Here is a 16,943-nt window from a genome sequence, read left to right as displayed (position 1 = left end):
CCACAGCGCCACCAGAACTCTGGAGTTCCTCTGGCGACAACGCAGACTGTCCGTTGCCTGGGCCCAGGCTGGAATAGAGGGAGGGGTACTCTACAAAGGGGCATCAGGACATGATTGGAGATCATAGATATATTCACATCTTGATTGTGGGGATGGTCTCCGTGTACATGTATGTCAGAACTCATCAAATTATATTCGACTCTCAGTGCAATTTATTGAACATTTCATGCATGTCATTCAAACATGGATCAACCAAAAGACCAATCAGGCCTGCTGTCGGGTGGATTCCAACTTAGAGAAAGCCTAGAAGGCAGAGGAGACTTGCCCCGTCGGGTTTCCAGCAGTTTGTCTCCCGAGGGGCAGCTAGCAGCAGACCTGGGATTCCCAGCTGAGAACGTTAGGCCTGAACCACCAAGCCTCCTCTGCCTTGATAATGCTATTGGAAGAAAAAGCAACCCCCAAGTCTCAGTCTGCGGAAGTTCTCAGCTGGGAAATGAGAGGAAGCGGGAGACAGACAGACAGACAGACAGACAAGCATCAAGGAGTGTTGTTGACATGACTACTCTTTGCGGGACAGACGGGGCAGGAGGAGGATGCAGGTTAGCAGAACAGCAGAGGCAAGCCGGGTCAGAGTGAGCTGCTGAGCTCCACTCCTGGTCTGCCAGTAACTGTCACTAGACTGTCCTCCCCTCCTCCCTCCTCCCTCCTCTCCCTCCTGGAAAAGACCTGGAGGGGTCAGAGGCCTGGGACCCACTGCACAGCCATGGGCCTCAGTCCTCACCTGTGACCTCCCACAGGAAGGCGCCCTTGATCTTCTGAAGAAGCTGAACAGCTGCCAGATGTCCATCCAGCTACTACAGGTAGGTGGGGCCAGGGGAGCCCACGGGCACTGTGAGGGATTGGGGAGACTTCTCAGGGCGGCCTGGGGGAGAGCCCTTGGAGAAGAGGAATTTCTGAGGGGAGAGCCTGGGGCAAAGGGAGTCACTGGTCCTGAGGTACACAAATCTGATGAGGGGGACGGAAGGAGACCCCGGGTCATCTGTGGGGAGGGGCAGGGTATGGCCCCAACCCCCTGGGTCTGGGAGAAAACGGGTGTGTTTCCTTGAACAGGGCAGTGATCCAGGCAGAGGGGAAAGCCCCGTTTCTAGCTTTGCCCATGTAGCCCCATACTTTACCAGAAGCTGCTTGGCCCTCAAAAATGAGTACTGAGCTAAGCTGTGGCAGCTCAGAGGCCCTGGGTTCCAGAGGGGAGGAGGCCTGATCCACCCAAGCCTCCCTCCTTGGCTTTTCACCAAAGCTGGGGTGAGCAGCCAGGCAAGGCTGGCCCCGGCCTTGGTTAGGTTATGGGATTGGGGCGGTCACCGCAGCCGAGGGTCAGAGCCAGGGCCCTGAGGGCACCAGGGGGAGGGAGTGGTTGATTGGGAACAGCCCAAGCCCTCTTGTTTTACAGACAACCAGGATTGGGGTGGCCGTGAATGGGGTCCGCAAGCACTGCTCAGACAAGGAGGCGGTGGCCTTAGCCAAAGTCCTCATCAAAAACTGGAAGCGGCTGCTCGGTGAGAAGGGCCGGAAAGGAAAGCCTGGGCTCCAGGTCTTCCGCCCTGCGCACCCCCCTGAGCACCTGGGCCCGACTGGTGGTGTGCTTGTCAGGTGACTTCGTCCGCGGCAGGTGTGCTCTCCTGAGGCTCAGGGAGTGAGCTGCTGGGCGGTGCCCCAGCATGTGGGTGTGTATGGATGTGCATATGTGTGTGCTCATGTTTGCCTATAGAGTACATGTATACTTGTATGTACACAGAGTCCCTATGGGGTACAAATGGGTGAACACGGATGCTTAACCAAAAGGCTTCAGGTTCAAGTTCAACCAGAATTGCCTTGGAAGAAAGGCCTGGCAGTCAACTTAATTGGAAAAATCAAACACCAGAAACCCTCCAGCATACATGGGGCTGCCACCAGTCACACGCCGACTGGGTGCTGTACGTGGACACATTCATATGAATGCAAGGGGCTCTTGAATAAGTTCATGAAAAAAATAGAATTAAATGATAATGGAATGTTTCCATGAACTTCTTGAAGCCCCTTCATATATGCAGGGGGGTATGTGAGTGTAAATGCATTATAGCCCCGTGTGTGAATGAGGATTTGTACACATGTATGTACATTGTATATGTAGGTGTGCATGCATATGTTAGGGGGTGCTGCGTGGCAGTCCCCGTGTCCCTGCCCTTTGCTCCCCAAACTCTTGCTGGGTCCTATGATTGGGGCTGCCTTGAGGGCCAATGCTACCCTTCTGCTTGCAGATTCCCCTGGGCTCCCCAAAGGAGAGAAAGGAGAGGAGAGAGACACAGCAAAGAAGAGTGACAAAGAGCCTGATTGCCCGGACTGGAAGGCAGAGGCAGGCCTTTCTTCACCAAGGAAAAGGCCCAGGGACGAGCCCAAAGACAGGTGAGAAGGAAGGGGCTGGCACTGGTCACCTCCTCCACCAGCAGCTTGGTTGCTATCATTTTATGTAGTTCTCACAACCCCACCAGGAGTTTATGGTTACTGTCGCCCACGGTGGCCCCTCTGGGGTCTTCGTCTCAACCAGGCAGACTCACAGGGCCACACGAGCTTCTAGGTGGGCCCTGGCTTCACCTGGGAGGAGGCATGGCCAGACAGACAGGGTGCCAGCAGGGTCGCCTCTCAAGTGTACAAAGAGCCACACAGTCTCTGTCTCACACAAGAGAAGGAAATGGGGCCACCATGGGGGGATCCTCTGACTTGAGAGCTCCTGTCCCAAGTCTTGGGAAAGTCCCATGTACAAAGCTTCCCATGGCAGTGCTCACTACTGGCTTACTCCTCTCCGGGCAAGTGCAAGCTTTGGTTTCCCCAAATGACAGTCCCTTCATTGCCTTCCTGAAGTGCAGACAGAATTCACCAGTCAGCGGCCATTCCTACTGTAAGCTATGGTATCTGGTGACACAGCCGGCGTCCCACCTTTACTCGGTCTCCTGGGCCTGTTTGTCCCTACAGAAGGAAGAGTGCATTGTTAAGTCTTCATTCAACAGTCCCAGTTGGTGATGAGGATGCTGGGGGTTAGGCCAGCAGGGCTTTCCTGAGGGGCCTGCAGCTCAGCTGTCATGTGACCGAGTGGGGTTCAAGACTTTGTCAGACCCCCCGCTGAGAGGAACAGAACACGTGTTGGTCTCAATTCTGGGCCTCAGTCAGGTGCTCCCCAAACCCGCAGGACTTTCAGGTCAGACCTAAAGGCGTATGGATCATGCTCCTGGCAGAGGAAAGCCTTCCTGGGTGTATGAGTAAGTCCTCTTCCGGGTGTGGAGTCGGATCTACCTCTGAGAAATCAGCCACTGGAACCCTGTGGAGGACAGTTCTGTCACACACACACGGGGGTGCCGCGAGTGAACACTGACTCGCAATTGGTTTTCTCTCTCATTCCCTTTGTGGCTTGACAGATCACTTCCTGGGAGTCTACGCTTGTTCATGTAATAGTCGAGGGGATGGTTGTGGGTGACATTGACGACTCCCACCATCCACTGCCCGGCGATGTTTTAATGTGCATGCCTGGGACTCAGGAAATCCACTCCAAGAAATCCATGTTGAGAATTAGATAAAAGCTCAAAGATGCTGTGTCCTGTGTGTGAGAGTTCTCTGCTGCCATTTCGGAAACTTTGATCTTCAGCACTTTTAACTTATCTGGACAACAAAGACTGGAGGGCAGTGGTGGTGCAGGGGTGGAATTCTTGCCTTCCAAGGTGACATGCTCCCAAGTAGTTTTCTTTTAGGTTGTTTTTTGTTTTTAATCATTTTATTGGGGGCTTATACAACTCTTATCACAATCCATTCATCCATCCATCCATTGTGTCAAGCACATTTGTATATTCATTGCCCTCGTCATTCTCAAACATTTGCTTTCTACTTGAGCCCTTGGTATCAGCTCTTCATTTTCCCCCTCCCTCCCCACTCCCCCGTCCCTCACGAATCCTAGATAATTTATAAATTATTATTTTGTCATATCTTGCACTGTCCAACGTCTCCCTTCACCCAGTTTTCTGTGGTCCATCCCCCAGGGAGGAGGTCACATGTAGATCCTTGTAATCGGTTCCCCCTTTGCACCCCACCCTCCCCGTATTGCCACTCTCACCACTGGTCCTGAAGCTCCCACATAGTTGTCATTGGTCATTTGCAATAACTGCAAAATGTTCTGGTTTGTTATGGAAGGTACTGAGGAAGGTGCAGCAGGTGATGGTCTCTGAGGAGGGAAGCTGGGTCTTCTCTCTCCCTCCCACTGCAGGAAGTCTCGCTCCCCACTCCAGCCAGTGCCTGTCCTTCCCAGAGGTACTTAGGGAGCCAACCCAGCAGAACACGGGCCTTGTGAAAGAGCAATCACCAATGCCCCAGAACTTTCAACTTGCCCTGCCCACTGGCACTGACATAGAGAACTCCGTCAGGCACAGGACCAGGGGAGCCAGCAAGAAGAAGCCCTTTAGACCCAGTGATCTTGGAGAGTGACATTCCAGGGGGACACAGGCTGGTCACAATGTCTGCACAGTGACCAGAACTCTTGTGGGATTCCCACTAGGCGGGCAGAGGTGCCCAATCAACACAGTGCCACTTGGAAAGTGGCACAAGCAGTGACATGGAGAGCACCACCGAGTAGGCAGAGTGAGGAGTGGGATTTGAAATGCATGCGTGCAGACTACATGCGTAACATCAGTGAGGGGAGCGTGTGCATGGTTGCTGTCAGGTGATGGCAAGGTAGCCCTGACTCATAGTAACTTTAAGTTCAGAAGAAGGAGGCACCGCCCGCCATCCACACGATTGCTATGTCTGAACCCGTGTGACACCCCGTCTCCTGAAGGTCGTCGTGTTCACTGAACCGCTCCTGTCCCAAACATGTCAAGTTCCTTTTCCAAGGACTCGTCTTTCCTGGCCACATGTCCAAAGCACGTGAAGAGAAGGCTCACCATCCTTGCTTTTAAGGAGCATCCGGCTGGACTTTTTCCAAAGCAGATTTGTTTCTTCTTCAGACCGTCCTGGTATAATCACTGTTGCTTGCCAAAACCATCGTTCAAGCTCATCAATCCCCCTCCAGGCTTCCTGTGCTGCAGTGTCCACATATGTGTGCTGCCAGCGAGAAGGTCACGGCTTCAGTCAGGTGCAACTCGCCCTCAAAGTGCCAACACTTTCCAGAGGTCTTGGGCGGCAGATTGGCCCGATGCTGTACGCCGTTTGATGTCTTGACTGCTGCTTCCATGAGCCTTGATTGTGGATCCAAGTAAAATGAAATCCTTGGGAACTTCAGTAAATCATAAAAAGATTACGCCAAAAACCAAACCACCAACAGGTGCTGTCTGTCGAGTTGATTCTGACTCGGTGAACCCTGGAGGACAGAGAACGACCTCAGAGGTCCTGACGCTGTGACCTTGGTGGAAGCAGACTATCGCATCTTTCCCCGGGGATGGCTGGTGGCTTCGAAGCACCAAGCCATGTAACCATTGTTCTACCTGGGCTTCTTCCAGAGAGAATATAGGGGGGAATTTGTTTTTGTTTTTTTTTTAATTTTTACTTTTATACCATCACCATAACGTCATCGTGGTTAACAAAACCATTTTTCTTTTCTCCTTTCCCTCCCAGAGGTGGGTTTGTGTGACTTTACGTGCAGTACACATGTAATTTTGTGTCCTGGTTTTTCGCTTGCCATTTTAATCCAACGCTTCCACCTCCAGGGCCCAAGTGCTTTCCCACGCACTCGCCCGAGGTGCTAACCCAGACGGCTGGTCACCGAGTTTCTCCGGATCCAGGTGACAGCTGACAATCCCAGGAGTCCCGTTCTCTCCAGAGCCCAGCTAGTCAATACCTGCCCAGCAGTGAGGAGGAGAGTGGCTATTCATAGTTATTTATATCCAGGGAACACGCTAGGGTGCTTTAAGAGATTCCTTCCTTTCTCTTGTTTCTCGGAGGTGGAGAGTTGGTGAGGGGAACCCGCCAGCCCAGTCGCACTGGTTTGAGAGGATCCTTCCCCTCAGCCCAGCAGGCCTGGTCCCAGAATGCTTTCTCCCCAGTCCCGCTCATGCAAGACAGTATCATTCCTACTCCCTAACCTCTCGTTTCAGGAGAGACTCGACGGACTCCAAGTCCTCTGCCGCCTCCTCTCCAAAAAGACCGTCGATGGAAAGGTAAAGGACGCCATAGATTTCCCTGTCCCAAAGGGCTTTTTCAGAACACACCCATTCCACTTTCATCGAGGAAACGCCCCATTCATGACGTCGCCTCCTAATTCTTGGACCCACATCGTAAGACCAGTGGGCCTTGAGTTGGAAGGGTGGCTCCTTCTCGCAGGTAGCTGACTGGGGGAGACGTGGGGCTTCATCATGGTCTGGAGAACTTTCTCAAGGTCAAGCAGAGTCCAGTGAGAACAGCCTGTCAGGAGAGCTGGTGCCTGGAGCGAGGGCAGCTAAAGCAGTTGGCAGATTGGTTTGAGCTGAACTGGTCAGCAGGGGTCAAATTGGCATAAAATCGTTAAATTACCCAGCTGTAAAATGTTTATTGAGGGCCTGCTATGTGCCAAGGGCTGTTGCAGCTACCAGGGACTGGCAGCGAATAAAAGAAACAACCCCCCACCCCCTCGCATCCATGGCCAGCATTCAGGGTGGGGGTGGGGGTGGAGGGGGCCACCCAATGGGAGGTAGAGAGCCCATGCAAAACCTTTCAGATCGTTTGGGAAAATTCCATGATCTTTTTATCTTGTTTTCCTGGGAACTTTTTGAAGCCTCCTCATATCCTAAACCCCCAATTAAAAGCATTGCCTTCGCGCTGGCACGCAGATGAGGATTCATAATGACACTATAGGATAGAGTTACAGCTGCTCCGTGGGGTTCCCAAGGCTGTGGACTTTCTTAACAACAGTTTTATTGGCACGTCACACCATTCACTAGTTCAGTCATATCAAGAAGAGTTGTACAGTCATTACCACAATCAAGTTTAGAACATTTCCCCCATCCCCCAACCCATTGGTTAAATCACCTTTAAAATGAGTTGTGTAATCACCATCCGTTCTAGAGAGTGCTCCCTCCCCCTCCCACATACCCTGTTTGCTCCCCCAACCCCTGACCCTCTCCACCCCTACCCCAGCCCCACTCCCCTATAAACCTTTGCCTCAGTTCTTATCTCCATGCCTCTACTCCTTCTGTGCTTTGCAAACTGGAAAACCCAACAAACAAATTTTTTTAAAGTGGTGGTAATAATAATAGAAATAAAAATCCAAATAGTGAGTGTGAAAGAAAAGCACCACTTGTGAATATTAAGGCTGGGGAAGAAATTTTTGTCATGGAACGAGTAAGAAATACTTACACCTGGAACAATTTCAGGTTGGGGCAAGAGGAAGGTCAACTGACCAAGTATCAAATTCGATCCAGTAAAATCACGATTCAGTGATCTCAATCTGGTAGTAAAACTGTTTGAGACCCTTGCCTGTGACTAGTGGGGGTCTGGCAGCGGCTTGATCAGGCTAGATGCTCTGCAGATGGGCTTGGGGCTCCCGCCGTCATCTCTAGCCTTCTACAAATTGGGTGTTCACAATTTAGGCTCTGACAATTTTCCCTTTGTCGTATTTGCATTTTGCTATTGTCATCTTTGGATCACACAAGCTGGGGTGCTTCTTCTGTGTGGGCTTAGTTGACTCCTCATTTAGATGGCTGCTAGTTTGAATACAAGCCTTTAAGACCCCAGACACTATTCTGATTGATAGCCGGGCACCATCTGCTTTCTTCACCACACTTTACTGTAGCACCCTTATCTTCAATGATCCTTTCGTGAAGGTGAGTATTGAGCAGGGCCATGTGATCAGAACTACCTGTTCTTGGATTGGGGCTAGAGTTCAGTGGGGGCCCATAATACATCTGCTTGTCCCTGGGATATGCATGGCTCAGGTTTATGTTGGCAGTCGTATTATGACAAATTAAAAACTCCATAAGACCAACTACCACAACAATAGCAACAAACCCACTAGCAGAAAACAAGAGACAAACATACAAATGAATAAAAAACAAGCATAATTAATGCAGAGAAATAAAAACCCCATCAAAACAGAAGAGTAAATCATCATCAATCATGCCCCCCAGGGCATAAGGCAATAGCACCCATAACATCGTCCATGTTTCCAATGACCCAGCACACTGGACGCTGTCACTAGGAGGAGTCTGTGCAAATGCGGCTCCATCGTGAGCCGCACCCCTGATGGTTGCTCCCCACAGTCTTCCATTGAGCTCTGTTTACCGCAAGCATGGGGGTTAGTGCCAGGGGGAACCTCCCTGGATCGGTTCTTGCAAGTTCAACCCCCCCCCCCAGATCCAACAGATCAAAGCCTGTCATGTCGCTGTAGGGGGGTGGGGGGGCATTGTCTTGTCGTTGATTTCCTTAATACAAATAGTAGGCGAGGCAGTGACAAAGTGGTTTAGGAGGTGGCAGATGCCAAGGAAAAGAAGAGGGCAGGGTGAGGGGGGCTGGGGAAGGCATCACAGCTCACTGGGCTGATCAGGGAAGACATCATTGAGGAGGTGACCTTCAGTGACAGCTTGAAAGAAGTGAGGGAGTTTGATTGCTGGGAAAACCTGGAGGTAGGAACATGCTTGGCAAACTTAAGAAACAGCTAGGCTACTTGCCAGTAAACCTGTTGCGGGGTGGGGGAATCTCGAACTAAGCTTGAAATGAGAAAAAGATTACAAAAAACAGCTGGGCAGCCTGTGTGGCCAGAGGAGATTAGCGATGGGAGAGAGAAGAGGAGGTCTGAGGGGTCGTGGAGGCCAGACCCAGGAGTACCTACTCGACTGTTACTCTGGGTGAAATGGGTGCCGCTGGGCAGAGGAATTCTATAAGCACAGCTCTCCAGAGCCCTGTGGCTGTTGTGCTGAGGGTGGGCTGTAGGCGGCAGGGGTGCCGCAAGGAGGAGACCAGCCAGGAGTCAGAATGCATAGTTGAGACAAGCTCTCCCGGTGGTGATGGGGAGAAGGAGTAGAGGGGATACATTTTCGAAGGTAGAGCGCACAGGGGTCTGAGAGCAAAGAGGAGTCAGGAACCGCCAGGGTGGAGTTGCCATGAATTGGTTTGGGGCAGACTGTACATAAGTCAGCTCTGGGGCAGAAGAGAGAGAGTTTAGGTTTGGTTGTGTGCGGGGCGCAGGACTGGGCCGTGCGTCACGCTGTTCTGCAGAGGGTCGCTGTGAGTCAGAACAGACTGGGTGATGCCTGACAACAACAACCTGGTGAGTTCCATGTGCATAGTCGTCACAGGTGCAGAAGCCAGACACTGGACTTCCGGAAGCCTGTGTGGACTGGATCCGTAAGGGGGTCATGGGGAATGGTGGTATCAAGGAGGGAGGGAGCTGTTGTCCAGGAGGGAGGGAGAGGGGGAGCAGGAGAAACAAAGCCAGGAGAGGACTGGGCAGGCCCGGACATGGAGTGGTGGTGATTCAGGCGGGGAGTGCCATATTGGATGCCGGGCTGGCCTGAGTTAAGGGTATTGGCCTCTCTGCAGCTGTAAACAGAAAATGCCATGCGTACCTGCACCTGACCTTCTCCTGGCTCACGCTGCTCCTGTGATAACCACCTGAGTCCTCTTGTGGAGTTGAAGTGGGGGAGGGACTCAGACAGGGTCCGTCGACCTGGTCCACAGAGGCTAGAGTGAAGACAGAGAGGAAGGGCGGACCCGTCTGAAGAGTGGAGAGTTGTGTGGATCGCGAGCCTCTGGGCATGCCCTAACTCATGGGAATGGGGCTGATGCGAGAGACGGGCAAGCAGCTCTGAAGGGCAGGGGGCAGTGGGGGGAGTCCTAACCCCAGACTCCCCTCCTGACATTTCCCTCGTGGGACAGACTCCTCCTGGCTCCTTCCCATCGTGCACTCTTTCAGAAGTTCTATTGAGCAGAATGTTTCTCTCTCGGTCAGTTGTGCCGTTTCTGCTCCTTCAGTACTGGGGCTGGGCAACCAAAAGGGACAGACTCCATCTTCTTAAGGTACTTTATCCAGACCATTCATTTCCTGCCTTCTAGCTCTTGATTCTCACTCTTTCTGACTCATTCATTCAGCCACTCAGTCTTGCATCCCCCAGGGGTCAAGGGCGCGCTCATACTGGCTGGCTGATGGAGACCAAAGCACACTACTACGGTGAGTGTGCCCTGCCTGAAGGGGACAATCGCGGCCCAGCCCCAGCTGATGGTTGCTTAGAGAAATGCAGTTCCCATGTGCCAGGTTCTTGTCACAATTCCTACATTGCTTGCATCAGGCGAATTTGTACATATGTTGACTACATTCTTTTCTAGACATTTACTTTCTATTGAGCCCTTGGTATCAGCTCCACTCCCCCACTCCCCCCATACCCCTTGATAATAATAATATTATTTTCATCTCTCACACCGACTGCTGTCTCCCTTCCCCCATGTTTTCTGTTGCTCTTCCCCCTGGAGAGGGGTGCATGGTTATGTGTCGGTCATTGTGATCAGCTCCCCCTTTCTCCCTTCCTCTCCCCCTCTTCCCCCACCCTTCTAGTATCTCTTCCCACTCCTGTTCCTGGGATCTGTGTGAGAGCTCCCATCTCTTATCTGTACCTGTACACGGTTCCGGTCTAGTCTGAATTGAGAAGCAGCCCTGGGGGCATGATAGTGGGGGGCGAGGAAGCCTCAAGGAACCAGAGGAACATTGTGTGTTTCATCGATGCTTTACTGCACCTTGGTTGACTCACCCCTTCCCTGTGGGCCCTCGTTGGGGAGATTGTTCCATTGTCTACAGATGGGCTTTGGATCTCTGCTCCAGCCCCACTCGTTCTCAACGATATGTTTTTTGTTTGTTATGTGTCTGCTGAAGGCCTGCCAGTTTTTCAAAGAGAGTCAGACACAAATTTTCATGTGAAACTCCCTGTTTCAGATATGGACAAGCTATGCCTTGTTTGGTTGGTTTTTTGTTCAACACAGTAGACCAACCAAAAGGTAGTTGTAGCCTTCTAGTTTGGGACCTTTATAGCCAGGTGCTGCACCTGGTGCAAAGCCTCTTGGTCTCCACCTTCAGGGAGCTCCCCGGCCAGAAGGGTAAGTGCTTGTAGACAGCGGTGGATGGTGCAATGCCTTGTGCCCATCTGTTAACCTAGAAGTTGCTCATTCAAACCCACCCAGCAGCACTTTGGAAGAAAGACCTGGTAGTCTGCTTCCTTAAAGAGTACAGCCTGCCCTCCCCCTCAAAAAAACCCCTCCTGGAGTAGTTCTCTGTCACAGACGGGTTGTCATGAGTCAGAGTCAACTGTAGGGCAATGGCTTTCGAGTGGTTTGGGTGGAAATAGTAACACACCAAGGAAATAATGGAAGGGTGTCTCAATCTGGCTTAAGAAACCATCAGCGATTTCACGGGAGACATCATATTTGAGCTGAGGCTAGAAAGATGATAGGAGTTTACCTGGTAGACCAGCTAGGAGAGGGCATCTCAGGCAGGTGGAAGGGCACAGGCACAGGTGTTGCAGTCTGAGTCCAAAGGTGCTCTGAGCACTAGAGCCGGAGAAGCAGCGTACAGACCACTAAGCCTGCGCGCGACAGGGACGAAGGCTGCGCTTTATCGGCCACGTTAGGACCAGGTGGGAACCCTGTTGGTGGTTGGTTATACAGTGGGCTGCTAACCCCAAGGCCCGCAGTTTGAAACCACCAGCTGCTCCATGGGCTATCGAAAGCTCCCTGGGCTTTCGACTCCATAAAGAGTCCCAGTCTTGGAAACTCACAGGCGCGGTTCTACCCTGTCCTACAGGGTCCTTATGGATGGGCAGTGACTCGATGGTAGTGGGTAGGGTTGGGTTTAGGACTAGGCTATTGGAATGTCTTGGCTACACCCTGCCCCCCCCCAATCCTCTGCTACAACCCTGCCAAACAGAAGCAGTCCCTGGATTAAGGACGAGGTCCCTTCCTAGACCCGTCTTTCAGTCTAATTTGTGTGTGATTTGGAACAGTTAGGTATGATTTGCATCTAATGTCAGCCAACTGTTTGTCCTACTTCACCATCATCAAGTCAGTTTTGGCCCCTAGCACCCCTGTAGGACAGAATAGACTGCCCCTGGGCGTTTCCTACATGGCTAACCTTTCCTGGAGCAGAAAGCCTCATCTGTCTCCTGGGGAGACTGTGGGTTTGAACCACTGACCTTATGATCAGCAGCCCAATTTGTAGCCCACTATACCATCAGGAATCCTAATGCTGATCTTCGCATATAGATTATGGGTACCTTTCAATGAAAAAGATACATTAAAAACCACTTCTGGATTCACAAAAACATCGTTAGTAGAATAAAACAGCAATGATAATATTATGGTGCACATCACAAAGTAGTGGCCCCTTCTTACAGACCATTGTATGTCCCTCAAGATTGAGGGTTTAGGAGCCCTGGGGTGCTATTGGGTAAGAATTGGACTGCTCGCCAACAAGGGAGGGAGTTCTAACTGCCCGGCCACTCCTTGGGAGAAAGATGAGGCCATATGGTCCCTTGTGATTGGATGACTGCTTACTCAGAGACGCAGTGACGGGGATCCCTCGAGGTGGCGCCCAAGAGCAGCGAGCCAGGCCCGCAGCTGCCTCTGCTCAGACCAGGAAGCAGAAGGATGCTGCTGATAAATCCAGCCTCCCACCACCCACCCTCCGGTTATACCCGCCTTGCAGTTTGATGCAGTTGGCAATTGTGTGTATTGAAAGCAACAAGAGTTCGCCTGCTTGAAATAGCTATCTAGACACACATGCCTGCCAGCCAGCCAGCCAGTTCCTAGACAAGCAGGGGGCGAGGGGAGACGCTGGGTACTGGGAGGGTCCTGCCAGGAAACGGGGAAGAAGGGGGTCCAAGCTGCCTGGCCTTGTTCAAGTAACCAAAACCAATCTCTCCCTTTGGGTCAAGTCTGAATCCTAGCAAACCCTTGATAGAGGGTAGAACTGCCCCCTGGGAGTTTCCAAGCTGTAACGCTGTACCAGAGTAGAAAGCTGGTTCTATTCCCTTGGAGTCGCTGCTGAATTTGAACTGCTGACGTTGGAATGAGCAGCCCAATGCATCACCCCTGCACCACCAGGGCTCTCTTTTCAAGGAAGGGGCCTCTGGAAAGCCCTCGGCCTCCGAGACAGAGTGTGCTGTGTTGAACGCAGTGCAGAAAGCAGCCAGATCTGGGTTGGTGCGCAGCTGCCTCCTGTTTGGATGGCATTTCAGCTTCCTGAAGCTCAGTTCACTGCTCTGTAAAACAATATGTAGGACCCTCTCCCCAGGTCACCTTGGGGATCAAATGAGGTGATGAAGCTCTCCTCAACATGCACCCACTCTCTGCCAGCTAGTCGATTCAGATTCCTAGTGACCTGTAGGGCAGAGTAGCAAGAACTGCCTCATCTTCCTCCCATTTCGCCCACCAGTGCTCCCCCCGCTCCCCCAGGAATGCAGCATAAAGGTGCACACTGAGGAATCCGACTCACACTCACTGCTCAGCTGTGTCAGTGGCCTAAACCTTTGCTCCTGAAATTCTATTAGCGGCTTTAATTTTCTAAAACACCCATCACGTCATCCCACGGGGCCCGGCTGTCGGAGCAGTGCAGTGCTTCGCTGCTAACAGAGCTCTGTGGCTTACACCCTCCAGCTGCACAACAGGAGACAGATGAAGCTTCCAGAAAAATGCCAGCCTGGGAAACCCAGGGGCCAGTTCTACTCTGTCCTAGAGGGCCGCTGTCAGGTGGGCTAGATTCTACGGCAGGGAGTTTTCGGACACCCCAGGGAGCCTTGGTGGTCGACCAGTTCAATGTTAACTTGAGCTGTTGGCCTTCAAACCCACCTAGTGGTTGCCAGGAGAACCTGCTCATCTATAATCACACGGAGACCAGAGAAGCCAGTTCTACTTTGTCCCAGGGGGTGGCTTTGAGTTGAGAAATGGGCTTGATCACACCATACAATAGCAGCATTACCCCATTTCCTCCATGAGAAAAAAAAAGGCACAGAGAGATTAAGGAACTCACTCAAGGCCACACAGCTTCAAAGTGATGTCGGCATTTGTTCTGCGTTTGACTCTAGAATCAGTGTTCTTAGTAAACATACCACCTCAGTGTAGGTAGGGAGCCCCGGTTGGTTAAGCAGTGAGGTTTGTGGGCTGCTAGCCATGAGGTCAGTGGTTCAAACCCACAGTCTCTCCATGGGGAAAGATGAGGCCGTCTGCTCCCATCGAGATTTACTGTCTCTGAAAGGGCTAGGGGACCTGCTCCTTGGGGTAGCATTAAACCGATTGTCACAGAATTAACAGTGACCAGTAGTGTCCCTGTAGGACAGTAGAAACTGTCTCATGGGTTTCTATGGCTGAGATCTTTAGAGTCGTTCTATACTGTTTCTATAGGGTCGCTGTGAGTCTGAAAAGACACAATAGCAGTGGGTAAAGGGCAAGTGTGGGTACTCCAACGGTGACAACTGTTGTTAGTTATTGTACCTCCTGCAGAGTAGCGTGCCACAAGGCCCGCTCTGGTGCTTCCCTTACTGCGAGTCCTAGATGTTTAGGGTGCAGTAATGGGGCACACAGGTTCATGAAGGGTAGTACCAGGAGTACCTGGGCCTTCATCTCAGCCTCAGGTGATGGAGTTGACTCGGGTCGGGAGAGGACGCCCACTGGTAGCACGGTCACTGGCCTTCCAAACCAGTTGCGGTCAGGTTGGTTGTGACTCCTGGCGCACCCTGTGTTACGGAGTAGAACTGCATCCGGAGAGTTTGGGGGGCTGTGGCCTTTGGGAAGCAGACGTGGAGGTCTTGGCTCCGCAGCATGTCTGCGTGCGTTCTCACCCCCAGCTCTCTGTGCCAATGCACACGCATGCAGTCATTCACTCAGCAAAGACTGACCAGCCGCCACCTCGAGCACTGTGACGGGCTGGCATTTGGTGGTGAGGCGGCCGGCCAGGTCCCTATGCAGTGGAACCCTGCAATCTGGAGATGAAGGTGATGTTTCTAAACCCAAACACATTGATTGCAGACTTGAGTAAGCACTGTGAAGGAAAGAGACTGGGTGATGTGCTAGGGCAGCGGTTCTCAACCCCTTTGGGGTCGAACGACCCTTTCACGGGGTTGCCCATTTCATCACAGTAGCAAAATGACAGTGATGCAGTAGCAACGAAAATAACGTGATGGTTGGGGGGTCACCACCACATGAGGAGCTGTATGGAAGGGTGGCGGCATGAGAAAGAGTGAGAACCACTGTGCTGGAGGGTAACAGGGTGGGGACAGGTGGTCCGGGGAGCTTTGCAGAGGACAGGGCTTTGGAGCTGAGACCTGCTTGGTGGGATGGCACCAGTCATAGGAAACCCGGAGGAAGTGCATTCCAGGAGCGGGGTGGGGGGAAGGCTGGCAACAGGACAAAGGCATTGTGGTGGGAGACTTGGGGATGTCCAAAGAACAGAACCCAAACCAAACTCACTGCCATCAAGTCCCTTCCGTCTCCTGGGGACCCTGTAGGACCCTGTAGGACAGGGTAGAACTGCCCCTGTGGGGTTCCGAGCCTGCAAATCTTCGCAGGAGTTGAAAGTCTCATGGTTTTCTCACAGAGCACCAAGGAGGAGAAAGGAGTGAAATCTGGAAGGGAAGTTTCCGAGTGGCGGAGATCAGGGCGGAGTGGAGGCAGTGGGCAGAGGCAGGCTGTGGGCTGCGGAGACCTCAGTCTGGTGCCGAGAATAAGGCAAAGGCATTAGGAAGAAGCACTAAGAGGAGCCGCAAGGTTAGCTGTGAATTTTCATCAGGCCCCTCTGTGTGGGACTGTGAGAAGCCACCAGGAGACCAGCTCGGGCTGGTGTGGCTGGGCCGGTGAAAGGCAGGATGGGATGCAGACAGGATTTCTTTGGTAGCGAGAAGCCCCTGGGGCTGTAGATTGCTGCCCTCTTCCCCACACTCTTCCCCCCTGCCCACATCTGGATCTGGGGGAGACGGGGCTCCGGTCTCATGTCCTACCCACAGGCCTTGCGATCAGCCACCCCGGTTTCAGCTGGCATCTCATCTCTTTTCCCAGCATCCTCTGCACCGGTCCCGAAAGCACAGCAGCTGTTGGTGTCAGCAGTTGGGTTTGTTTTGTGCCTCGACGTCTATAAAGCCAAACGCCATGTGGGTGCCTCACCCGCAGCCTGTATGTCATTGTTGTGTGTTAGTTGTTGTTAAGTCGAGTCCAACTCCCGGCGGGCGACCCTGTGTGAGCAGATGGAACCTGCTCCAGAGGGTGTTCAAGGCTGTGACTGGCCGGCTGCGTGTTCATCAGTATCTATTAGTTTACCTTTTCGTTTTCCGTCCTGCATGTAAAAGTAGGGCGTAAAAGATAAGGCACGCTTATCAGAAGCGCAAATGTCTCCACAGCACATAGAAAGTCAGACTACCTCCTCATTCTGGTCCCCACATGCCACCTCTGTGTACGTTCGAGGGCCTAGTCATCTAGCCTTGTCTCTGCGTGTCTTCAGAAGCACATTTTAACAAAGTTGAGATCACGCTCTACGTTTATTAACTTGCCTTTGTCACTTGACAAGCTATGACCTTTTCCCAGTTTATTGTTTGTTTGTTTATTTATGCTCTTCCACATCATTTTGAGTACCTGCATAATGTTTCACCAGCGATGTGCTGTTGTTTCAACAATTCCTTTTCGCTGGCGGCCTGGGTTGTTTCGTGTTGTGCGACGTTTAGCTGTAGCTCTTTCTTCTTCTATTTTCAAAGCTGTTCGTCTTTCCCTTCCACCTTTGTAGGTGTCATCAGGGGACTCCCCACGGTCTGTGAAACACTTGGTTGCTAAGCAAGAGGTGGCGAGTCACACCCAACAGCTGCTCCAAGGGAGAAAGATGGGTCAGTCTGCCTCCGGCAAGACTGGCAGCCTCGGAAACCCAGTGGGCACTCTGCTCTGTCCTCGGGAGCCACCTGATGGCAGCAGGCTGGTGGCGACCGTGTAGGAGA

At 52.2% G+C, this 16,943-nt stretch overlaps 1 protein-coding gene across 1 annotated transcript in view; it reads left to right on the top strand.

Moving 5' to 3' along the window:
* Positions 1–16,943, top strand: part of TCEA3 (transcription elongation factor A3) — a 35,163-nt gene that overhangs the window by 5,283 nt on the left and 12,937 nt on the right. Inside the window, exons 2-5 of the mRNA XM_075552209.1 lie at positions 798–860; positions 1,451–1,556; positions 2,298–2,442; positions 6,111–6,173. Of these exons, the coding sequence (XP_075408324.1) occupies positions 798–860; positions 1,451–1,556; positions 2,298–2,442; positions 6,111–6,173 (377 nt within the window). The remainder of the gene's footprint in view (positions 1–797; positions 861–1,450; positions 1,557–2,297; positions 2,443–6,110; positions 6,174–16,943) is intronic.

This window comes from Tenrec ecaudatus, chromosome 1 (genome assembly GCF_050624435.1).
Source record: "Tenrec ecaudatus isolate mTenEca1 chromosome 1, mTenEca1.hap1, whole genome shotgun sequence".
Taxonomy (NCBI): Eukaryota; Metazoa; Chordata; class Mammalia; order Afrosoricida; family Tenrecidae; genus Tenrec; species Tenrec ecaudatus.
Note: the sequence above shows the minus strand (reverse complement) of the source record. Positions and strands in the feature narration are given on the sequence as shown.